The sequence below is a fragment of the Loxodonta africana genome, chromosome 18 (genome assembly GCF_030014295.1).
Source record: "Loxodonta africana isolate mLoxAfr1 chromosome 18, mLoxAfr1.hap2, whole genome shotgun sequence".
In the NCBI taxonomy this organism is placed as follows: domain Eukaryota; kingdom Metazoa; phylum Chordata; class Mammalia; order Proboscidea; family Elephantidae; genus Loxodonta; species Loxodonta africana.
Window position 1 is genome coordinate 58,383,526 of NC_087359.1, and position 25,183 is coordinate 58,408,708.

At 40.8% G+C, this 25,183-nt stretch overlaps 1 protein-coding gene across 1 annotated transcript in view; it reads right to left on the minus strand.

Annotated features, from left to right (window-relative positions):
- Window positions 1-630: 630 nt before the first annotated feature.
- LOC100673505 (leucine-rich repeat-containing protein 37A2-like) overlaps window positions 631-25,183 on the minus strand; it is a 47,670-nt gene continuing 23,117 nt past the window's right edge. The window contains exons 6-14 of the mRNA XM_064271454.1: window positions 19,907-19,978; window positions 19,253-19,327; window positions 16,345-16,463; window positions 10,240-10,542; window positions 8,774-9,969; window positions 8,335-8,433; window positions 3,074-3,123; window positions 1,365-1,419; window positions 631-1,284 (exon numbers count right to left, since the gene is read on the minus strand). Coding sequence (XP_064127524.1) covers window positions 1,138-1,284; window positions 1,365-1,419; window positions 3,074-3,123; window positions 8,335-8,433; window positions 8,774-9,969; window positions 10,240-10,542; window positions 16,345-16,463; window positions 19,253-19,327; window positions 19,907-19,978 — 2,116 coding nt within the window. The 3' untranslated portion in view covers window positions 631-1,137. The remainder of the gene's footprint in view (window positions 1,285-1,364; window positions 1,420-3,073; window positions 3,124-8,334; window positions 8,434-8,773; window positions 9,970-10,239; window positions 10,543-16,344; window positions 16,464-19,252; window positions 19,328-19,906; window positions 19,979-25,183) is intronic.

Here is a 25,183-nt window from a genome sequence, read left to right on the forward strand (position 1 = left end):
CAATACATGGAAGGTCAGCTCACTTGGACTGGACCAAAAGCAAAGAAGTTTCCGGGATAAAAGGAATGCTTCAAAGGTCAGTGGAGCAAGCGCGGGGGTCTGGGGAACATGGTTTGCGGGGACTTCTAAGTCAATTGGCAAAATAATTCTATTATGAAATCATTCTGCATCCCACTTTGAAATGTGGCGTCTGGGGTCTTAAATGCTAACAAGTGGCCATCTAAGATGCATCAATTGGTCTCAACCCACCTGGAGCAAAGGAAAATGAAGAACACCAAGGCCACACGACAACTAAGAGCCCAAGAGACAGAAAGGGCCACATGAACCAGAGACCTACATCATCCTGAGACCAGAAGAACTAGTTGGTGCCCGGCCACAATCGATGACTGCCCTGACAGGGAGCGCAGCAGAGGACCCCTGAGGGAGCAGGAGATCAGTGGGATACAGACCCCAAATTCTCATAAAAAGACCATACTTAATGGTCTGACTGAGACTAGAGGAATCCTGGCGGTCATGGTCCCCAAACCTTCTGTTGGTCCAGGACAGGAACCATTCCTGAAGACAACTCATCAGACATGAAAGGGACTGGACAGTGGGTGGGAGAGAGATGCTGATGAAGAGTGAGCTAATAATATCAGGTGGACACTTGAGACTGTGTTGGCATCTCCTGTCTGGAGGGGGGATGGGAGGATAGAGAGAGTTGGAAGCTGGCAAAATTGTCACGAAAGGAGAGACTGAAAGGGCTGACTCATTAGGGGGAGAGCAAGTGGGAGTACGGAGTAAGGTGTATATAAACTTATATGTGACAGTCTGACTTGATTTGTAAACGTTCACTTGAAGCTCAATAAAAGTTCATAAAATAAAAAAGAAGCTCTGAAAAAAAAAAAAGAGCACAACGCTCAAGGAAGTCATTCTTTACTAGTTAAGCTAAAGTACTGTTTGGTTTTAAGAAGGCTTTAGGTGATATATTTAGTTGAAGGTTTAAAGATTATCTCAGGGTAATAGTTTTAGGGGGTTATCTAGCCTCCATGGCTCCAGAAAGTATGGAGTTCATGAGAATTTGAAATTCTATTCTACGTTTCTGCCCTTTTGATAGCTCCTCATTTTACATAAGAAGTTTAAATTGTCCCCAATCATTTACCTGGCATCTTTGTTAAAAACCTCATCCTCATCAAAAGAATCCTTGTCGTGTAGCTTCTGTGCCATGTTTCTCTTGCGCGTGTCACTGAGAGGCCTGTACATATCCCTGAGCCAAAGTGGCTGCCTTCTCCAGAAAAAGCCCTCCTAGAAAAGAGAAAGGGACTATTAACTCTGAATCTCTCCTGCTTTCTCCCACCACAGCACTGGATCTTCCCCAAATGTACCTGACTTTCACTTCCCGACGGGCATCTCCTGTGCAGCAGACCTCGGAAAAAGCCCCTTGGTGGGAAACACGCACACAAGACAATTAGTGATCCATGTCATTTTCCATGTCCTCTTAACACCTATCTCTCGTTTCAGCAGGACTCAAAGTTTACCTCCACCCATAATCACAACTAGCAAAATCACTACAGACTTGGGGTTTGAGAACAACTCCATGCATACTCGACTTCGAGGGGCTCTCCGTGTCTGTCCACAGGGCCCCACGATGTCTCTGGGGAGACCTCTGTACATGGCTTGGTATGGAGGCTAGGCAGAATTTTCAGCCCCACTTACCTCCTTTGCCAAGTACCTTTGTGCAGTGAACCAACTGCACAACCATAGTGAGCAGCCCTGTCCAGAAACATTTACATCAGTCCCCTTCAGATTTGGACTCGTGCTTCATTCTCTGGGGAGTGGGGGTAAGTGGAGGAGAAGGTGCTTCTGTTTTTCTAGCTGCTTTATTCTGTAAGTCGAATCACACCAAATAAATGCCTGAGTCTAACTAGCCACGTTATTTAGCTCACTGATTTTCACACTCTATGTGGTTGGTCACTGATTAGTGAGTGGTCACTGTAGGTGGTTACTGATTGTGAAGTCAAGTTAAAGGTCATGAATAGCATTAAAAAAAACCTGAATAGAATTGAAAATATCAGAGTACATAGTGGGTATTAAGTTTAAAAAAACAAAATGTTGTCATCAGGTCAACTCCAACTCATGATGACCTCATGTGTGTCAGAGTAAAACTGTGTTTCATTGGTTTTCACTGGCTGACTTTTCGGAAGTAGATAGCCAGGCCTTTTTTCTGAGGCCTCCAGGTGGACTCAAACCTCCAACCTTTCAGGTAGGAACTGCACGCGGTAACCCAGTGCACCACCTAGGGACCCCAAGTGTGCTTAGAAACTATTTATGCCTCTATCAGCAGCCACTTCTATGAAGTTTGCATGGACTGAGTCATGACATAAAGTGTAGCTCACAGTCCAAGCACAATGTCATCAGTGGAGAAGTACCCACATGGGAAGGAGTCATCCTCTTTCTGACACCCCCTAGTGGTGACACCATGGAGCAAAATATTTTCCTTTCTCCCTCTCTGAGACAAGCTACTGTCTGAAACTCTTTAGAGTTAAAATTCTATGAGGTTTGGATAAGGGGAATCCAGAGCAGGGGCTTAACAACTGTCAGGATGAGAAGTGACGTTTTCCTGCCACTTTGGAGGAAAAACACATATACTCTACCTTCCATCAGCCTGGAAGGAGAACAGCCTTCTTACCGAAGACCATTTGGCCTTCCCTACCCTTTCCCTAGAGCCTCCAGGGAAGGCCTTTGGCCCAGCTTTATGTCCACCAACAGCAGGAAGAAACAGGTATAGCCTAGCTCTTCCCCTGAAAGGACTGGCAACAGCAGGTGCCTCTGTGCTAGTCCCATCAAGCTCAGCTTGGCCTGGGAGTTAATTTTGCTGGAGCCAAAGTATAAGGTGAGTATGTTCTTCCTGCCTTTGGTAGTTTCCTCACTGAACACTGAGGGGAGTGAAATAGAGGCCCTCTATGTTCTCTTCCTTTTATGTTCTCTTCTAGTTCTAAAATTCTCTTTTAAAAATTGTCAGTCTATGAATGTTTTGTTATAGCTATTTGAACCATAGTAAACATTAAAACAAAATTGCTAGACTAATATTTACCGTGAGGATCCTTCTTTGTCTTCCTCTGATGTTGCTCGGTGAGCATAAATCTGTTTTGGAAGAAAGCATGATCGTGGTTATCCACCACAATGACCGGTATCTTCAAACCTTTATTCCTTCCTTTTATTTATTTTGACCCTCACCTCCACTGCTGGATGATGATCTTTTTGAGCACAAGGATTCTATCCTCATTCACCCCCTTTACTCTTCCACAGTACCTAGTTTAGGATCTTGCATATATTTTTCATGTATTTTATCGATGGTTTTAGGTAACACTCAACAAATAATTCCTAATAAAAACTCGTAAAAGTAGGAAAAGAAGGAAATATCTTTAACTTAATAAAAGTATGTACCATAAACTTAGACAAGAGCATTGCTTTAAAGTTAGGAATAAGGATGCCTGTTTCCACTGCTGCTATTCAACATTGTTGAAGGTACTAATCAAGGCAATAAGAAAAATGAATGGGATGTAAGTAGTGGAAGATAGAAACAAAACTATCATTACTTGCACGTGCAATAATGGTGTCTTAGTTATCTAGTGCCACTGTAAGAGAAATACCACAAATGGATGGTTTTAACAAAGAGAATTTTATTATCTCACAGTCTAGGAGGATAGAAGTCCAAATTCAGGGTGCCACTTCCCAGTAAGGCTCTCTTTCTCTGTCAGCTCTGAGGCAATGTCCTTGTCCTCAATCTTCCCTGGTCTAGGAGCTTCTCAGTGCAGAGACCCTGGGTCCAAAGGATGGGTTATTCTCCTGGCTCTTGTTTCTTGGTGGTATGAGGCTTCCCTGTCTACCTCCTCACTTCTCTCTTTCATATCTCAAAAGAAATTGACTTAAAATACAATCTAATCTTGTAGATTTGAATCCTCCTTCATTAACATAACTGCCTCTAATCCCACCTCATTAACATCATAGAGGTAGGTTTTACAGCACATAGGAAAATCACATCAGATGACAAAATGCTGGGCAATCACACAGTACTGGGAATCATGGCCTAGCCATATTGATACACATTTTGGGGGGACACAATTCAATCCATAACAGATGGGCAGCCTAAAAAGCACAAAAGATCAACTAAAAATTTTGAAAGTAATATGAGAAATCAGAAGGAGCCCCGATGGTACAGTGCTTAAGCGCTGGGCTGCTAAATGAAAGGTTGGTCATTCAAACCCACCAGCCACTCCGCAGGAGAAAGATGTGGCAGTAAACTTCCACAAAGATTTACAGCCTTGGAAACCCTATGGAGCAGTTCTACTCTGTACTATAGGGTCACTATGAGTCGGAATCGACTCGATAGCAATAAAAAAAAAAAAAAAGGTACAGGTAATGTTAGGATTTAGTGAGGTGGCTAGATACAAAATCACAAAAACCTCAATAGTTTTCCTATGTACCACTAATAACCAACTAGAAAATGTAATGGAAGAAGGATTTCATCCACAATAGCAATAAAAATGTATAAAGTACCTAGGAATAAACAAAAGATGTGAAAGGGACCTCTGTGAAGAAAACACTAAAATTCTTCTGAAGGACATTAAGAAGAACTGATTATGTGGAATGAGATACCACGTTCTTAGAAAGGAAGTCTCAACATTGTAAAGACGCCAGTTCTCCTCAAATTAATTTACAAATTCAATGCAATTCCATTCTAATGCCAACATAGCTTTTTTTTTTTTTTACAAAACTGACCAGGCGACATTTGGTAGAGAAAATATGCAACGACAGCTTGAAAAGGATGAAAAAGATCAAAGAGCAGGAGCTTGCCCTACCAAATATCAAATTATGTTGTACAGCAATTAGAATTAACTAGGCGATACCAGTACAGGAAAATAGAAGTGAATCAGTGGGACAGCACAGAGTCCAGACAAAGGCAGTATTTTGGATCAGCATGGGAAAAGGAACCATTCAATAGGAGATTGTAAAACAATTGGAGATTCACATAGGGAGAAAAAAGATTCTCTACCTCAACCATAGCAAAACCAAGCAAACAAAATAAATTCCACGTGGACTAGAACATATAACATATAACACAACGTTATAAAAGTAATAGAAGAAAATACAGGACACTATAAAAATAAAAAAATTTTTTTTTTTTTTTAATCTTTATACCCAGAAACCCAGGAGGCATAGTGGTTAAGTGCTGTGGATGGTAACCAAAGGTCAGCAGTTTGAATCCTCCGGGCACTCGTTGGAAGCTCTATGGGGCAGTTCTACTCTGTCCTATAGGGTTGCTATGACCCGGAATCGACTTGACAGCACCGGGTTTGGGTTATCTTTGTACCGTGAGGTGGCAAAAGCCTCCTTAACAAGAAACACACCCCATACGCCATGAGGACAGGGTGACAGACGTGATTCCAAGAGTGCAAGCACCTCCTGCTCTTCCCAGCCCTTGCCCCCTTTTCCCCTGGATTCTTTGTCTTCGTCTCGTTTATTTATAAAAGCTCCTCTTATATCCAACATATCAATCCTTTCAACGCTTTCCATTGTATCCCTAGGCTTCAAATAGCTGGCACTTGTTTTTGTCTTCAAGGAGGCAAAACAGAACAGACTTTGTAGTCAGGCGACTATCAGTTCTGCTTTTGGTTTTGCCCCTGGGGCCTTAATTTGGTCTTCTTCATCTGTAGAGGAGGGATCATAATATCTTTCTCCAAGAGTTCTGTGTCAGACATATATGTAGTCCAATGCTTCACATTTAAATCAACGCTAAATTTGTTGTTTTGTTGTTAGATGCCTTCAAGTTGATTCCCACTCATGACGACTCCATGTGTGCAGAACAGAACTGCTCCATAGGGTTTTCAAGGCTGTGATCTTTCAGAAGCAGATCACCAGGCCTTACTACCAAGGCACCCCTGGGTGGGTGTGACCTGCCAACCTTTTGGTTAATAGTCCAGCACCACCCCGGGACTCCCTAAATTTGCTAACGGTAGTCAAATGTATCAAAGCTTTCTGCCTGTGGTATCAGGCTTAGAAAGCTCTTTCCCACCACAAGACAATAAAAATATGGCTTCTATTTCCTTCTAATACTTTTATGGTTTCTTTTTTTACATTTACTGAAATATGGGGTCGCCATGACTCGGAATTGACTCAATGGCACTGGGTTTTGGTTTATGTCTCTTTAAAGTGAGAAATATGGACCTGCCGTTATCCCCCCTTCCCCCAATAGTTAGGCCACTATTCTACCACCATGCACGCACTTCCCCCCACTGACTGGAACTTTAAAAGTTGACATTTCGAAAGTGTTAAGAATACATGGGTCTGTCTATTACTGGGCTCTGTCTGCCATTTCAAAATAAGTATTAGGTTGTATTATTTCTCATTGTGGAATTGTTATAACTCCTTATCTTTCTTCCCTTGAGCACCATTATTGTCTACTATTTGTAAAACACTCCATGGTTTCAGTCCTCATAAATCTTATGATCTAAGTGGGGAGAGGATACAAGGAGAACACAGAAATGAATACAAATGTAAGGCTAAACTGAACATAGGAATTAAAAGCAGCACAGCATTTACAGAAATGTCTAAAAAGGAAAAACCCACAGGCTGCTTGGAGAAGCAGAGGGAACTGTCTGGGCAATGGCCAATGACTGTCTTCCCAGATGTCTTGGCAAACTGACCCCATGCTGGTCCCCAGCCTCCCTGGCTTAGAAATCAGACTCTGTCGCCACCAAAAGAGAACCAGCTTCTTCCTTTTGGGGCAATCTCACCCTATCAATATTTCAGGACTGACCAAAAATCAGAATGCCAAATTATGACTTGACAGTGAGAAAGACATCTGTTCCACAGACAGGACTTCTGTGCCTACAGGATTAGGGATTTGTGTCTCTGAGGAGACAGGCCTGTGTGTGCACTAAAGAACAATCAGAAGGCTACTTGGTGAGAACAGAATAGAACATAAGGAACCAACTGAATCCAGGGTTTCATGGAAAGATCTGAGGGAGCCTCATCCATCCATCTCTCCCTCAAGCACAGTCCTGCTCGTGGCCCTGACACTTCACATCTGCTGCCCCAGGCTCCATCCCTACTTTTGTGCAATGTTAGGATGGGCACTGCCCAGGTTGACCTGTTCCTTGCCTTTTCTACAAGGAACTGACCAACCCTCCTGCTAACAAACCTATTTTTCTTCAGATAGATCAGGAAGCCATCTGGTCTTTACATATCTCTGCTCTGCTCCATTATGTGTTGATCTTAAAATTTCCCTCCTGAGGGGCCATCTTTTTAAAAATTGTTTACCATAATTTTAACTTCTCTGGAGAAGGCAAATGTCTCTCTTTGGCCCCCAAGGAATGGCAACACATCTCACAAATGAACCAGAGCCTGCAGGACTGAAGAGTTCAGGGAAGGCTTTGTGAAGAAAGATGGACTTGTGTTGGCATTCGACAGATTCATAGGACTTCAACAGACAGAGTGAATTAAGGGAATTTTCAAGGGGTAAAGGCACAGACAAAAGTAGGAATGAACACGTGCGGCTGGGGTAGGGTGAGGGGCTGGAACGTAAGGCTGCTCCAACAGTAGAAAAGGTGAATGGGGAAATTAGAGTGAATTGGCAGGGTACGGTTAAGTTGTCAGCTTGTTAAATATGCTAGCAGCTGTCTGCCAGGAAATTAATAAACCATTATATAATTGAACAAAGAGCAAGAAGAACCAAACTGCTTACTGCAACATTTTAACTGAGCCTATTTAGACAATGCCTATACAGTCTCTATGATTCGGAATCTACTCGATGGTGAGAGTTCTTTTATTTTTTTTTAGTTTACTCTCTGGAGAAAAAAGATGCTGAGTAAATCTGAGGAATCTACAAGGTAACCCTTTTATCCTTTTGTTGGTCCTTTCTCCCAAGGTTGATTGATCACTCCCTAAGAGTGGACATTTTCTTTTTCTCATCATTTGAACCAACAGGGAAAGAAATCGGGGATTGAATGAAAGTGACTGGTACCTACATCCAATCACTGCCACAGTTTTGGGTTGAAGAAATTTTCCAATCATGTCAACTCTGGCCTTCTTAAATTTAGCTTCTCAAAATAGTCTAATGGCTTGCTATTTTGGTTTCAACTCCACCAAGATCTCCTGGGAGTAGGGCTCCTTTCAAAGTCCCTGGAATACTCTTTGTAATAAAAGAACCAAGCACATCCCAGTCCTAGTGACTGAAGAGGAGTATCAAGTAGCAGCAGGTGGGAAAGTGGCTTTAATTTTCAGTTTGTGGCTTTTGAGTTTATTATAAAGACAAAATATATTCTGGAAACTTGAAATAATTGTTGTCCTTACCTCAATAAGGCAGAAAATTAAAATCATCACTACCACAGTCACAGATATCGCCAAGATGAGTTTGTGGTTATATCCATATCCTGGAACTTCTTTTGTGAGCTAAAAAATAGGAAGGAAAAAAAATTTTTCTGGAGAACAAAGAGAAGAAAAGGATAAAAGCTAACTATTCAGTTTCAAAACCCAATTCTTCCAGGTGAATCTAGCTTATAGGTTCATAAAGAACATACGAAATCGAATAATCTTACTATTAGGCACTCTTCTTGTACAATTTGTGTATTAAGTCTTCTTTCTCCTCTACAGTAGGAAGAGTGGGAGATGATTTTCTTGGCCCAAGTTACTTGGCCAAGATGAGATACGGAGTAGGAGCTTTGATACTCTAAAGGCATGTCCTGAACTCTGATGGAAAAGCCTGGGCCTCATGTTTCTGGAGTTTCCTCACCTCACTTGACTCCTGCTCTTTTTGCTCACTGTGGACTTCGGTGCTCTCGTTGATGTAGTTCTCGGTTTTCCATTGGTCTGTATCCCAGTCTGCCTTGGACACCTTAACTTCTTGCTGCTCACTGAGAAGCTTCATTAGGAGGCCTGTTCTGGAGAGGAGCTTGGCACAGGCCAGTTGTACCTGGGGCTCTGAGCAGTCCAGTTTCAGTGTCCGCATAACATGAGCAATGAGCCTCCTCACATCCTTGTTGGGGATGAGGGACTGTAGCTGCTGGTTTAGCTGAGTTTCAAATTGATCCCCTGGGGATGAGAGCAATGGGAGAGAGGAGCCATGGGGCTTGGAGGGTAAGTCAGGGCCCATGTTCTGGTATTCCCATTGTGTTTCATTTGTTTGTTTAACAGATGCCATGAAGTTGTCTGCAGTCACAACAGAATCTGCAGTGGAAGGATCCTTATGGGCAGTGATTTCAGGGGTAGTCTCACCTAGCATAGTAGCATTGTGTACAGTAATGTTTTTTGCAGATGGCCCTGAAAAAGGAAACCATTCTTGAAAAGGATTTTCTGGAGAACTCAGTTCTCCTGAAGATGAAAAAGCCTCTCGAGGAGGGGAATTTATGAGGCTCCTCACTGCAGAGGAAGGAGGTCTATTTCTAAGCATCAGTTTACGGACCTTTCTGAACCTTCGACTCGTTTTGGCCTTTGGTCTCCTGTGAACCAAACGAGAGCGAGATTTATGGTAGATGTAATTTTTTCTGGAATGTGATACTGATTTAGGAGTCTCTTTTATATTTTTAACTCTAGCATTTGCCTCTTCTAAGACAAAAAAGGTGTAGGACAAGTCTTTTGAAAGGATTCTAACCTCAGGTGGGGCTTTTGAAGGAGGAGAGGTAGAAGGCCTGCCCATGGAGTATTGTTTCAGGGAAGAAGAGACTGCTGCCTTATGCTCCTTGCTGGATGAAGGCTCTGTGTTGAAGGAGACTCCCCCTACCTTCCTTTGCCTCCGCACCTCGAGAAGTCGGTCCACCTTCTTTGAGAGTGGCCTTAGGGGCCTTCTTGCTTTGGGCGTGTTCTCCATAAATGGCTTGGCCCCTTGTTTCCTCTTGATGTTCAGATAATCCATTCCTTTGAAGTGCCTTTTCTTTATGCCCCTTGGCCTCTTGAAGTCTCTGCTCACCCTTTGCGGCCTTTTCCCGACACCTGTTCTGTGGATGTTTGCCAGGTGGTTTTCCCAGGGTTGAGCAGTTTCCAATTTCTTTTGAAAGATTTGGCGTTTAAATATGGCATCTAAAAAGTTGGGATACGTAAGCATGGCAGCTTTTTCCTTCTTTTTAACCTCATCAATTTTTTCTTGAATTTCTGCATCTAACAAATTCTCCAGAAAATAGAGCTTCCTCAATTTACTTCTGTAAGTTGCATTGTTGTTTTTAGGCTTAAGAGGGGGATTCCCTGTGTTGTTCTGCAAATCACTCAGGGCCTTTTCTCTATCTTGTACCTTGGAAAAAAGCAGTTTAATGAATGGTAATAATGTCATTTCTATGTGTTCTAGATTTCCCTCCGAGAAATAAGGCAATACATAATTTAGTGCACTAATAACATCACTTTCATCATTAAAGCCTAGAGGCTCATTCAGGACAGTTGACAAGTTGACACTACTTCTGTCTGAGGATGCAGCTTCTGGCTCAATAGTGAGCTCAGTGCTGGTGTTCTTCTTCCGGGCTTGTAATGCCTTCATAAATGTTCCTTCTGCAGCCCCCAGAGATGGTTCTTCACCTGCCAAAACAGAAAGACTATGATTGATAATGAAAGACGGATGGGACAGCTTTTTGTCAGTTCATAGCCATACACCCCAGTCAAACAAATGAGAAGTCAACAAAGATTTGAGTGCCATTTAGAGAGGAGAAAAATAAACTCAAACTGAAGTTTATGACTAGTGACAACAATGTTCCACTATGAATGTGTCCACTCTGTCCACCCTGGTCCTCTTCACCAAGTGGCTACCTAGTGAGAACATTCCATAGTGAAACATAGTAACTATATTTAGATTATGGAGCTCTGGTGACACAGTCTTTAAGAGCTCAGCTGCTAACCAAAAGGTTGGTAGTTCAAATCTACCAGCCTCTCCACGGCAGAAAGATGTGGCAGTTTGCTTCTGTAAAGATTTGCAGCCTTGAAAACCCTGTGGGGCAATTCTACCCTGTCCTATAGAGTCACTACGAGTTGGAATCGACTCGACAGCAACAGATTATGAGACACAGAAGAGATTGGGCTGGCTGAATTAAAGGAGGGCTACATTGCAAGGTCCTGTGTGCTTGACCAGGTATAATTAAATAGCCTCTGAATCTAAACCTAAGTGCAGACCACTATATAACTTTTGATGCTGGCACCGGAAAACTACTCGTGATTAATAAACTAGGTGCTTAGACAAGTTAAGGGGTTATTTTTCAAGGCCCTTTGTGCTTGACCAGCTATAAATTAATGATAATCCTTCTGAGTTGTTTTTTAAGGCCTCACCAGGTAACCCAAATAGATCAACGTGGCATATGAATGACCTACCACATGTGACAAACATAAACAGGGACCCCTCGCCAGGGCTTAAAGCAAGATCCAGAGGCATCACGCATGCACAACATCCCATAATAAGTCCTGTTCAACATCCTGGCAGCCTTGTGACAGACTCCATCTTGGTTCCAGCAACCTCTGCCAGGAAGTCCATCTTGACTGAATTCTAACTGTGCGTGCACTTGTTTTTCATAATCCCTCTCCTTCTCCTTAGAAATATCCTCCCATCTAATGAGTAAAGATAATGCCTTTTTCCCATCTAAAAACTTTTATAAGCCCTAAAAAATCTTTTGTTCACTGAGAGACTGGAGGCTAACGTAGGTGCAAACCCCTCTCCCTCTCTCCCTCCCGAGCCTTTTACTTTCTGTCTGTCCCTAATAAACCTTTCTTCGTGTGGAACCTCTGAGCCTCTCCTCGTTTTTTCTTGGTCAGAAGATGGCAAGAACCTAGGCAGGTCTTAGTCCCATGCTGGGAAGCCTTGCCTTGTAACAGTTATATTTAGGAATATTCTTTTGGTCCCCAAAGGTCAACTGTCCAGACTTAATAAACCCAAGGCTGGAAGACAAAGATTCCCCCACTCAGGGAGATCCATCTGTAATTTCTCCTCATATTCATATGCCACAAACTGTCCTGCCTCAGATGCAGAGAGAGAGGGCAAAGCTTCCTCTCTCCACCTTTTCCATGTGTTCACATTCTTGTTGGCATCACAGGTGACTACCTTGAAAGACAGACCTCTGAGGGGAACAAGGGCACAGGTGTTAAAGTTGAGCCTCCAAATCCCACTGCTCACAGCTCCTCATCTAGACATGTCCTTCTCCACCCACCTGCCCAACTCCTTCCCTGGGTCCCTCCTGCCATATATCCTAGTCCCCATAACAGAAGGCTCTATACAGAATGTGTCCACTATGTCCACCTGGTTCTTTTTTGAAATTGGGCAGAGATCTGGGGTATAATAGGTTAAGAAATTTTTCTCCCCTTGGGTCTGCTAAGACACTTAAAAACTTTATTTTATTTTGTTGTTATTGTTGTTGGGAATACACACAGCAGAACAAACACCAATTCAACAATTTCTACATGAGCAATTCAGTGACACTGATTACATTCTTCAAGTTGTGCAACCATTGTCACCCTCCTTTTCTGAATTGTTTCTCTCCCACTAACATAAACGCACTGCCTCCTAAATTTCCTATCTAATCTTGCAAGTTGCTGTTGTCAATTTGATCCCATATAGATAGTTCTTAAAAGAGCACATGCTCAAGGCAGATATTCTTTACCAGTTAAGCTAAGCCATTGTTTGGTTTCAAGAAGACTTCAGGATATTTTTTTTGGTTTAAGGTTTAAAGATAATCTCAGGGCAATAGTTTCAGGGGTTCAGCCAGCCTTAATGGCTCCAGAAAGTCTGGAATCCAATAGAATTTGAAATTCTGTTCTGCACTTTTTCCCTTTTGATCAGGAATCTTCTACTGAATCTTTGATTAAAATGTTCAGTAAGGGTAGCCGGGCACCATGGCATGCTGCATGCTTAGCTGTGAAGTGTAATAAATGGATGGGATAACAGCAATTTCTGGATAAACGTGACGTGAAGTCCTACATGCTAAAAGAAAAAAAGCAACTTTTGTCAGATGACTACTTTCATTGTATTTCATCTCTAATACTTTACTTGAGGAACCACCCAAAGCTTCTGACTGTATGAAGGTCAAATGTACCATTGTGCACTTGTGTTTCTTTTCCACAAGAATTAAAAGTATTTTTGGTGGTAGTGAGAGTCAAAGAAGGACCAGAAGATTGTGGGAAAGGAGGAGTATGGGCTTGTGGAGAGCTCAGAACTGGGGACAGGACACCTAGCCACCAAGCTATAGCACTAACACCTCTAACCTTGTTTTTCTTCATTTGTAAAAGATTAACTGTGCCTCTTCTGCCCATCTCTGGGGAGAAAGGGAATAATAGAAATATTTTGAAAAACAAGCAATATTGTTTTTATATAAGTAGCAAAGTATTATTTTTCTTTTCTGTTTTTTTAATGATCTCTTTGGTTTCTCATGTGCGATGTCCTTGATGCCATCCCACAACTTGTCTGGTCTTCGGTTATTAGTTTTCAATGCGTCGAATCTATTCTTGAGATGGTCTCTAAATTCAGGTGGAATGTACTCAAGTTTGTACTTGTTTTAATTTTCTTCAGCTTCGATTTGGACTTACCTATAAGCAATTGATGGTCTGTTCCACAGTTGGCCCCTGGCCTTGTACTGTCTGCTGATACTGAGCTTACCCATGGTCTCTCTCCACAGGTGTAGTTGATTTGACTCCTGTGTATTCCATGTGGCAAGGTCCACATGTATAGTCACCATTTACATTGTTGAAAAAAGGTATTTCCAATGAATAAGTTGTTGGTCTTGTGAAATTCTACCATGTGATGTCCGCCTTCGTTTCTATCACTAAGGCCGTATTTTCCAGTTCCTGGTCCTTATTCTTTGTTTCCAACTTTCGCATTCCAATCACCAGTAATTATCAATGCAACTTGATTTTATGTGTGACCAATTTCAGACTGCAGAAGTTAGTAAAAATACTCATCTTTGGGATTAGCGCTTGGAGCCTAAATTTGAGTAAGAGTCATAGTAACTGGCATTCCTTGCAGACATATGGATGTTATCGTATTACTGTCAGCGTTATATTTCAGGATACATCTTGAAATGTTCTTTTTGACGATGAATGTGACACTGTTCCTCTTCAATTTGTCATTCCTGGCATAGTAGACCATATGATTGTCCAATTCAAAATGACCAATACCAGTCCACTTCAGGTTACCAATGCCTACGATAGTAATCTTTAAGCCTTCCATTTCATTTTTGACGACTTTAAATTTTCTTTGATTCATACTTTGTGCATTCCACATTCTGATTATTAATGGGTGGTTGCTGCTGTTTCTTCTCATTTTGAGTCGTGCACATCAGGAAATGAAGGTCCTGAAAGCTTTATTCCCTTCTTATCATTAAGGTTGACGCTACTCTAAGGAGGCAGCTCTTCACCAGTCATATTTTGAATGCCTTCCAACCTGAGGAGGCCCTCTTTCAGCACTATGTCAGACAATGTTTTGCTGGTCTTCATAAGGTTTTTCACTGGCAAATTTTTCCAGAAGTAGATCGCCAGGTCCTTCTTTCCAGTTTGTCTTGGTCTGGAAGCTCTACTGAAACCTGTCCACAATAGGTGACCCTGTTCGTATTTGAAATACTGGTGACATGACTTTTAGCATCACAGCAACACCACAGTATGACCAACTGACAGCACTTAATTGTGCTCATGCAGAACCTAGACATAGACCAAGATGCAGTTGTTCGAATAGAACAAAGGGATACTGCATGGTTTATACTCAGGAAAGGTGTGTGTCAGGGTTGTATCCTTTCACCATACTTATCTGATCTGTATGCTGAGCAAATAATCAGAGAAGCTGAACTATATGAAGAAGAACGCAGCATCAGGATTGGTGGAAGACTTATTAACAATCTGCGACATGGAGATGATACAACTTTGTTTGCTAAAGTGAAGAGGATTTAAAGCACTTACTGATGAAGATCAAAGACCACAGCCTTCAGTATGGATTACACCTCAACATAAAAAAAAAAAAGAAAAGAAAAATCCTCACAACTGGACCAATAAGCAACATCATGATAAATGGAAAAAAGATTGAAATTGTCAAGGACTTCTTTTTACTTGGATCCCCAATCAACGCCCATGAAAGCAGCAGTTAAGAAATCAAATGATGCATTTCACTGGGAAAATCTGCTGCAAAAGACCTCTATGAAGTGTTCAAGAGTGAATTTTCACCTTGAGGACTAAGGTGCACCTGATCCAAACCACAGTATTTTCAATCACCTCATATGCATGCAAAAGCTGGACAATGAATAAGGAAGACTGAAGAAGAATCAACACCTTTGAATTATGGTGTCGCTGAAGAATATTGAACGTACCATGGACCGCCAGAAGAACCAACATATCTGTCTTGGAAGAAGTATAGGCAGAATGATCCTTAGAAGGGAGAATTGCGAGACTTCATCTCATATACTTTGGATATGTTACCACCAGGGACCAGTCTCTGAACAAAGACATCATACTTGGTAAAGTAGAGGGTCAGGGAAAAAGAGGAAGACCCTCAATGAGATGGACTGACACAATGAATGCAACAAGGGGCTCCGACACTGCAATAATTATGGGGATGGTGTAGGACTGGGCAGTGTTTTGTTCCCTTGTACATAGAGTTGCTGGGAGTCAGAACCGACTCAACAGCACCTAACAATAACAGCAAAGTGTTATTGTTTATTATTTGTTCCAGGTCATGGGTAGCGGCCCATATTCAGGCTTTCTGGGTGTGAAGGTGATCACATTTTGGAACTCAGGAATTCAGTGCCAATAAACTAATACACAGAAAAAAACACTTCAAATCACCTGCTTTTTTGTTTTGGGAATAGAAAACCTTGAGATTCAGAGCAAGTTTAGAGTTGGACAGTCTAAGAATGGAAGTGCCCTCTCATCCATTATGAGATCCGGGTAGCAGCTTCTGGTTATAGGACCAGAAACTCTGAGACTTCAAATACAACTTTTATAAAGCATTATTGCTTGTACTCTTTTATGAAATTGCAAATGCAGAAAGAAAACAAAAACGAATCTTACGTGTCCTAAGGCAGGGAGTACTTGAGACATAACCCATGTGAAATCAGTTTACAAGCCACAATACACTATCTGAATAAGTTACCATTTTGGGGTAACGCCCAAGCACAGAGCAGGGTACAGAGCATGCGGCCCACTAAGGTCATTCCCGTCCCATTTGCTTTCCTTTCTCTTGTTCCTTTACGCATGTGGGTCAGTAGCATTATTAACTGACTGACTAAACTGAGAATCTGACTTTCAGCAACAGAGTAGTTCTTACAGCTAGTTACACTGGGACTCTGAATGAATGAAGGAATAAAAATAAAGCATTTACATTGCTAGTCTAAAATTTATCATGAAGCATTTCAGACTCACTGCAATGTGTGCTGTTTATCAGACATCCACTGTCACAACGCAGCTTGACTGTCTTGCAGACAACCTCAATGGTACTTTTAAACTGGCACAGGCAGCATGCCATATGGCTAGGTAAGATCCTGTAAATGGAAATAAGGAGAATTAAACTAATGTGAATGGGGTTACTTAAGTAGGCAGAAGCAGGCCAAGGCCACAGGGCTGTGTAAGAAGGAGTTCTTTTTTTTTTCATAATCTTGGTGAAAATCTATATAGCAGAACATATATCCATTCAACAATTTGTACATGTACAATTCAATAACACTGGTTACATTCCTCAAGTGCATCACCATTTTCACTATCTCTACCCATACTGTTTCACCACCATGGACTTAGATTGACCACCCCCTATACTTCTTATCTATGCTTTATAGTTACTGTTGTCAATTTGATCACATACAGATAATTCTTTAAAACAGTGCTATACTCATGGTGAACATTCTTTACTGATGTAGCTAAACCGTTGTTTAGTTTAAAGATAACTTCAGGGAATAATTTTGGGTCATGGGTTGAAGATTTTCTGAGAGTGATAGATTCTGGGGTTCTTCCAGTCTCAAGAGGTCAGGTTTGCATTCTGTAAGAATTTAAAATTCTGTTCCAATTTTTTTCCCCTTTTGATCATGATTCCCCTACAGATTCCTTGATCAAAATGTTCCGTAATGGTAGCCAGTTACCATCCAGGCCTTCCGGCCCCGTAGCAAGGGGAGCAGTAGTACATGGAAGCAGTTAGACCTGCTGTCCAGTTCCATGAAGGAGTTCTTGGGGCATATGGCTTGGCTGCTTAGATGGGGACCAGTTGGTCAACTGCTGCTTTTGAATATGGTAAATAAACAGGAGGATAGAGGTGCCCAACAGAAGGATAAGGATGGCTGTGGGTCTGGTATGCCTAGAATAAAGGGGAGAGGGATTAGAATTGGTTGACAGCGATCTGTGGTTGTCTTCGAAAGTATCTCCTCCCAACCTAAACTACTAAGGAATTCCAACAATGAACTCAAGGATGGCAGTTGCTCTAATCTTTTCACAGCCTTGGTGGCACATGGCTAAAGAGAATGACAGCATTTTCCTCATCTACTGATGGTCACGAAAAGAGAAGACTGAACCCTCCTACCTTGTATAAACTAAGTGAGAAAGCTGGTTTGCAGATGGAAACTTTGAATATATGGAGAGGATGGCATCTCGCTGACAAGCAAGGGATCAACTGTGGCAGATGCTGCAGGTAGTTGAGGAAGATGAGGCCAGAGCACTGACCCGTAGGATCTGATGTGGTAAGACGAGTCAAGGAGGTGACCTGCAGGGCCTGTTTCTGTACTCATCTCACGCAGTCCCCTTAACTAGCTTCAGCATAACAGCAGATTTCTATTTAGCCTGCTCTATTGCAACTTTTTTTTTATTGGAGGGGGATGGTACAAATAAGCTTCAGTAAACTGTGTAATAAGCTGTCATAGCAGGGCCCTACAAAAATACTTATCAAAGCAAAAAATAATAATGAATAAACTTGACCCTTACCTCATAGCATATATGAAAATTAACTGAAAATGGATCATAGACCTAACTGGAAGAGCTACACAACTATAGAACTTCTGGGAAAAAAAGCACAGGAGAAAATCTTTGTGACTTTGAGTTATACAAACATTTCTTAGATAAGACATGAAAGAAGCACAAGCCATACATCAAAAAAAAAAAAAATTGCTAAATTAGACTCCATCAAAATTAAAAACTTCTGCTCTTCAAAAGACACTTTCAAGAGAATGAAAAGCAGCCACAGGCTGGGAGAAAATATTGACAAAACACACATTCGAGAGAGGGGATATATCATCCAGAAGATATAAAGCACTTTTACAACCCAATACTATAAGAAAAATATCCAGTACAAAATTCCAACAGATGTGAGCACTTCATTAAAGAAGATACAAACAGCAAATAGGAACATAGACACTTAACATCATCAACTATTAGAGAAATACAAATTCAAACCACACTGAGATACTTTACACAACTACTAGTGTGCAGGTATTAATAGACAGTGTTGGTACATTTGTACTGAGCTGCCTTTACTTTTTTTTGATCTTATTTGTAAAAAACTTTTTATTTGCAAATGTACAGAAAAGGTGAAAACTTTTTCAAAGTCCGAAATATACATACCAGGTGAAATACGGAGCAATAGCAACTCTCATCCACTGCAGGTGGGAAAGCAAAATGGTCAGCCACTTTGGAAAACAGTTTAGCAGTTTCCTATACAGCTAAATATGCCCTTAGCATGTGATATAGCTATCGCTCTCCTAGGTATTTACCTCGAAGAAATGAAATCCTGTGTTTGCGCAAAGACCTGTGAGTGTTTTCAGCAGCTTTGTTCACAATAGCCAAAGGTGGAAACAATCCAGCTGTCCGTCAACTGATGAATGGATAAACAAACTGTGATACATCCGCACTACTGGAATACTACTCAGCAAAAACAAAGGAATGAACTACTGAAAGATGCAACACCACAAATTTCAGAAGGATTACACTAAGTGAAAGAAGCCAAACATTAAAGGTTCCATACTATATGAATACATTTATAAGACGTTTTGCAGAAAGGAAAACAACAGTGATAGGAACAAGATAGGTGGTTGCCAGGGGCTGGTGGCAGCAGGAAGGGAATGATGGCAAAGGGGCACAGGGGGCCTTCTTGGGGTGACAGAAATATTCTAACCTTGATTGTGGTGGTGGTTACGTAACTGTATATATTTGTCAAAACTCCTTGAAGTGTAGTCTTAAAAATGGTGAATTTCATAACATGTAATTAGACCTCAATGAACTGACTTTAAAATGATAAAATAAACCTAAAAAAAAAAAAACTGAAGTGAGAATTTAAGAAAAAAACATGACTTACAGTTTTTCCAACTGGAGTGTCTTTATGAGGATGTTCTCAACTGTTGTAAGTGACACTTGTGTTGTTCCCATGTCTCTGAAGGAGAAAGACCAAATATTCATGATATGAACCCAAAGTCAAAAATTCTGTACTGAAAAAGATACTGAAGGACAGGTAATTACTTCAATTTTGGCTTCTCTGTAAAACAAGCTAGCTCAAGTTTATTTGCCATAGAAGATAGTTCCAGAAAGCTCTTCTGGAAGAAATTCAAGTTTATTTACATCATCAAATGGATGATGTTAGCACAGAACAGTAGAACCTGTAGTCTTTTACCGTTATCCTACTTCTCATTCCCTGATTGTATTAACCTGTCCTGATTCCTTGTTCTTTTTATAATGTACACCTTAATCTCTTTGCTTTTTTGAAAAAATGATAGTTCTACATTTATCTGCATATACCATATCCATAGGTGTTCTTCACCACTGCTCTTTCCCCTGTTGCTCTCCTGCCCAGTATACATCCTTTCTTAATCCTTTTCTTTGTCAATAACTTTTTTCAATAACCAAATGAAAATTATGTCTTTTTAGCCTAAATGCAAAATACTTAATCTTTGATGAAAGTAAAAATGAAGAATCAAAATCATCTCATAACCCATGAGATTGTTGCAATACTTACAAATATTTTAATGCTGGCAATTTAAAAAGATACGAGTCTTCGATGGCTGTCAGAGGATTACGATTGAGAACTCTGGAAAAATGCAATGGAGTTAAAATTATCTGCATTTTCAGTGACTTCCATGAACGTTTATACTCTTTTTTTTGGTATGGGAATTGTAGGTAAAAAAAACCCAAAAATCATGTTCTGCCTTAAGCTATAAATCACCTTTAGACTCCATAAAGCACTCTTCCTTTGGGAATTAGAAGATAAGTGGAGAAAAGAAAGAGAGAGAGCGAGAAAAGAAAGGTGGATAACAAAGAAAAAATACACCAAAGAACTTCAGGAAGAAACCTGTAACCTCATTCGGCCAGAAAAGCCTGGAAGTGACCATGCTGGGAGGAAGCCTTTGCTCCGTAGGAAATACTATTTCCAGTGTCCTCCATAATTCAAGGTGCTTTCATTTCAGTGTTCAGAACTTCAAACAATTCCATGGCTTAATTCACCCAATTTAAAAAAAAGGACCAATACTTTGGCCTTGGTACCAAAGGAGAAGAGGGTAAATCTAAGAAGAGGAACTTGGGGAAGCCACAGTTCTGTCACACACTCCAGGTGCATTCTTGTGTCACAGCCCTTGTTCCACTGATGGCATCACCTTTACATGTCAGTCTCCTGGACTGCCAGCTTCTTGAGGGCAGGGACCACAACCTGCCATTGGTGTCATCCCTGTACCTGGCATAGTGCCTGATGTTTACCAGGTGGTTAGTAAATATGTTGAATAAATAAATAACATTTTGCTTACACATCAATAAAATGAATAGATTCATTTTTACACAAATTTTTATTCCAAAATGCTAGAATTGAATTTTTTCTCAATCCTTAAAAAAAAGAAAGAAAAGAAACTGCCTTTAGGTTAACTCTGTTCAAGAGTCATTAGGGTACTTTTGCAGAACATTATGGAATAATAATTATTACACGTATTACCAACTGAACTTGCAGGTATTATGACCAGCATTTCACACTGGAAACTCACAATAACCTTATATGGTCGACATTTTCGTTACCCCATTTTACAGATGAGGAAACTGAGGCACAGAGCGATTATCTAATTTGTCCTAGGTCACCAAGCTAATAAGAAGCAGATCTAGGGTTTGAACTCAGTCCTGTCTGACTCCAAACCCTGTGTTTAATCTGTATAAAGAAAATGAGGTTGAAAACAGCGGTTATTTTTATCCTTAATTTTGAGAGCCTTAAACATAGGTATAAACCTTTTCAAATTTCATCTCCTCATCTGGGAGAGCCTCATGAGAACTACACTTTCTCTTCTTATTTCTCTTCCCTAATTGTCTCTCATGACTAAATATTTCATTCGTCTACGTTGATGTATGTCAGGGTAGAACTGGGCTCCAAAGGGTCTTCCATAGCTGATTTTTCAGACAGAGATCATCAGGCCTTTCTTCCCAAGTGCCTCTGGGTGGACTTGAACCTCCAGACTTTTAGTTTGTAGCCAAGCGCATTAACCATTGGCATCATCCAGGGAATAAGGGTCTAGTATCCGTTTTTTTTTTTTTTTTTTTTTATCCACAGTACGGAGCCCTGGTGCCACAATGGTTAGGAGCTCAGCTGCTAACTAAAAGGTCAGCAGTTTGAATCCCACAGCTGGTCCTTGAAAACCCTACGGTTGAAGGCAACTGGTTTGGTGTGTTTGTTTTTATATCCACAATATATAAAGAACTTTTACAACTCAACAATAAAAAGACAAATAACACAACTGAAATATGGGAAAAGGATTTGAATAGACATTTCTCCAAAGAGATATATAAATGGCCGATAAGCAGATGAAAAGTTGCTCAATATCATTTACTCATCAAGAAAATGCCAATGAGGTACCGCTTCCCATTTCCTAGGATGGCTTTAAAGACAGATAATATCAACAACAACAAAAAATGAAATAAAGTTATTAAAAAAAAGAAGATAACAAGGGTCGGCAAAGATGTAGAGAAAATGGAATCCTCACACATTGGCATATCCATACAGTAGAACGTCATTTGGCCATCAAAAGGAAAGAAGTACTGATACACGGAGCCCTGGTGGCACGGTGGTTAAGAGCTCAGCTGCTAAGCAAAAGGTTTGCAGTTTGAATCCACCAGCCACTCTTGGGAAACTCCATAGGGCGGTTCTACTTTGTCCTATTATACTGAGAGAAGCTGGACATAAAATGCCATATATTTTATGATTCCATTTATACAAAATGTCCACAACAGGCAAATGTATAGAGACAGAAAAGAAAGTAGAACAGTGGTTGCCAGAGGTTGGAGGGAAGATATGGGATTTCTTTTTGGGGGTGATGAAGTATTCCAGAATTAGATAGTAGTGATGGTTACCCAATTTCGTCAACATACCCCTGAACTGTACACTTTAAAATGGTGAATTTTATGGTAGGCAAATTATATCTCCTTGAAAAAAAGAACCATCTTGCAGTACACAGAGTGCCAGTGTCCAGAGATCAGGTGTGTTGGTAGATGGAGAAAAGGGGGTGAAGACTCTTCCTCACCCAAAGTCAGAGTTAGTAAGTGGTGTGTCTGGGAGCCACGTAGCTTGTTCTTGCCTTGTGATCGCCCCTATTCTTTCTAGGCTAGTGCATTCTTCCAGATTTATTTTAGTAGTATTAATGAGTTTGATTTAAAACAGTAGTTAATATTCAGGAAGATGTTATAAAGGGAAAGAATGTGTCACATGTCTGGTTGAGCATGGTTCCCCAAACAAGGGCTCCTTTCCCTGTCTTTTTAAAACCTTTAAGTTCACTGATGGGCTCTGTGCAAGTGAGCCCACCCAGCTTTGGATCTCTCCCTGCCTACTTTTCCCCCAGCCATTAAGAATGACAATTAGAGAATATATATTAAAAAACCATTGTCTGGGAGGAGATTCTGACTCATAGCAACCCTACAGAACACAGCAGAAATGCCCAATAGGGTTTCCAAGGCTGTATTTGATCTTCTGCTTCTTTACAGAAGCAGACTGTCACTTCTTTGTCCCGAGGAGCAGCTGGTGGGTTTGAACCGCCAACCTTCAGGTTAGCAGCCGACGTCTCAACCGCTGTATCACCAGGGTTCCCAAAGCAATATACAGCCAACACAGTGTACCAAAGTTTTGTATTCTTCCTCCCAAATTACCTCAGTTCTCCAAACATGCGGTCTTTCCTTCCTTTTTTTTTGAACACATTATTTTCATTTAGGTGAGAATTTACAGAGCAAATTAGTTTCTCATTCAACAGTTTCTACACAGCTTGTTTCATGACATTGGTTGCAAACCCCTGAATGTGTCAGCACTCTCTCCCTTCTTCCTGGGTTCCCCATGTCCATTCGCCCAGCTTTCCTGCACCTACCATCCTTCTGAACTTTGCTTTTGGGCAAATGCTGCCCTTTAGGTCTCATGTAGCTGATTGTTCTGAGGTGTACATTCCTCACTGGTGTTATTGTTTATTTTATAGGCCTGTCTACTGTTTGGCTGTAATGTGATCTCCGGGAGTGATTTCAGTTCCAAGTTTGAAGAGTGTCTAAGGGCCAAATTCTCAGAGGATCCACCGGTCTCTATCAGACCAGTAAGTCTGGTCTTATTTATGAGTCTGAATTTTGTTCTACTTTTCCCTCCCACTCTGTCCCTAACCTACTACTGTGGTCCCACTCAGCCTCTGATCTTTCCTAACAGATCATCCATGACCTCACAGCCATCAGCTTAGTGTTTCCTCTTAACTAAACAGCCCTTCTCCAAGTGACATTAGGATCCTCAAATTTGTCCCTAATGAAATCAAAATATGGGGACACTCTCTATTGTCCTACTTACCGCTCCTGTCTTACAGCATTCTTTCCTTCACCAAGCTTGTGGTTGGTTGAGAGAAATGACTTACCAGCTGAAGTTTGGGGGACTCTGCAAGTCTTTTGGACAAACTAAATGATGCTAAAGCTTTTACAGAATTACAGTGGACAATGCACTAGAGATCATTTCCATTTCTGGTTCAATCCCTTCATTTTAGAGATGAACTAAGGTGCAGTAGGTTTGGAGAATAGGTTTAGGGTCCCACAGCTAGCTAGTTAAAGAGTTCAGAGACGAGAACTCCTGACTCCTAGTCTATTGCCTATTTGACGTTCTTTGGCTTATCTTTATGGGAGAAAAACGTGGCAATATTTTTATTAGCTCATAGTCTGTACCAAAGTCAAAGTTCAAGAAATACTGTTCTAAATTATTTTTAAAGTGTATCTTATTAGAAGAATAAAAAAATATTTTTTAGGAAATGTATTTCCAATAAAATTTACTGTTGATATTTAATAATTATATATGAAAGATTTTGTATATAAATATGTGTATATTTATAAACTTGACGGAAAGGATTTTCTTTTAATTTTTTAAAATTTATTTTTATACTTTAGATGAAGGGTTACGGAACAAACTAGCTTCTCATTAAACAATTAATACACATGTTGTTTTGTGACATTGTTTATCAACTCCATGACATATGAACACTCTCTTCTTCTCAACCCTGCGTTCCCTATTACCAGCTTTCCTTTCCCCTCTTGCCTTCTCGTCCTTGCCCCTGGGCTGGTGTGCCCATTTAGTCTCATTTTGCTTTACGGGCCTGTCTAATCTTTGGCTGAAGGGTGAACCTGAGGACTGACTTAGTTACTTAGCTAAAATGGTGTGCAGGAGCCATACCCTTGGGATTTCTTCAGTCTCTATCAGACTGGTAAGTCTGTTTTTTATGTGTGTGTGTGTGAGTTAGAATTTTGTTCCACATTTTTCCCCAGCCCTGTCTGGAACCCTCTATCGTGATCCCTGTTAGAGCAGTTGATGGTGGAAACCAGGCACCATATAGAGGTGCTGGACTCTGTCTGGTGGAGGCTGTACTACTTGTGGTCCATTAGTTATTTGGACTAATTGTTCCCTTGTGTCTTTGGTAGAAAATACAAATATTTTGCATAAGCCTATGCTATAGAACAATGGGACAGATGAAAGGTGGCTCACAACATAAGGGAACATTTCTTACCTCTTATATTTTTTTTTCTCCCAATTCTTCTACACAGGTCCAGACAAATGAGCTATGTGTCCTTTCTATTAACTGAAGACACAGAGAAGAATTGAGGACTGAAGCCTGTCATCACTGTCCTGAGTGTCCTGAAATCCTACCAGCTTTAGCTGAAAAAATGTCCAAAGCAGGCAGTGAAAATAAATTTAAAATAGGACAAAATCCCAAATTATTCTAGAATTTCAAGGCAGGCAGGAGAAAACTGGTTCCTTGGAGGA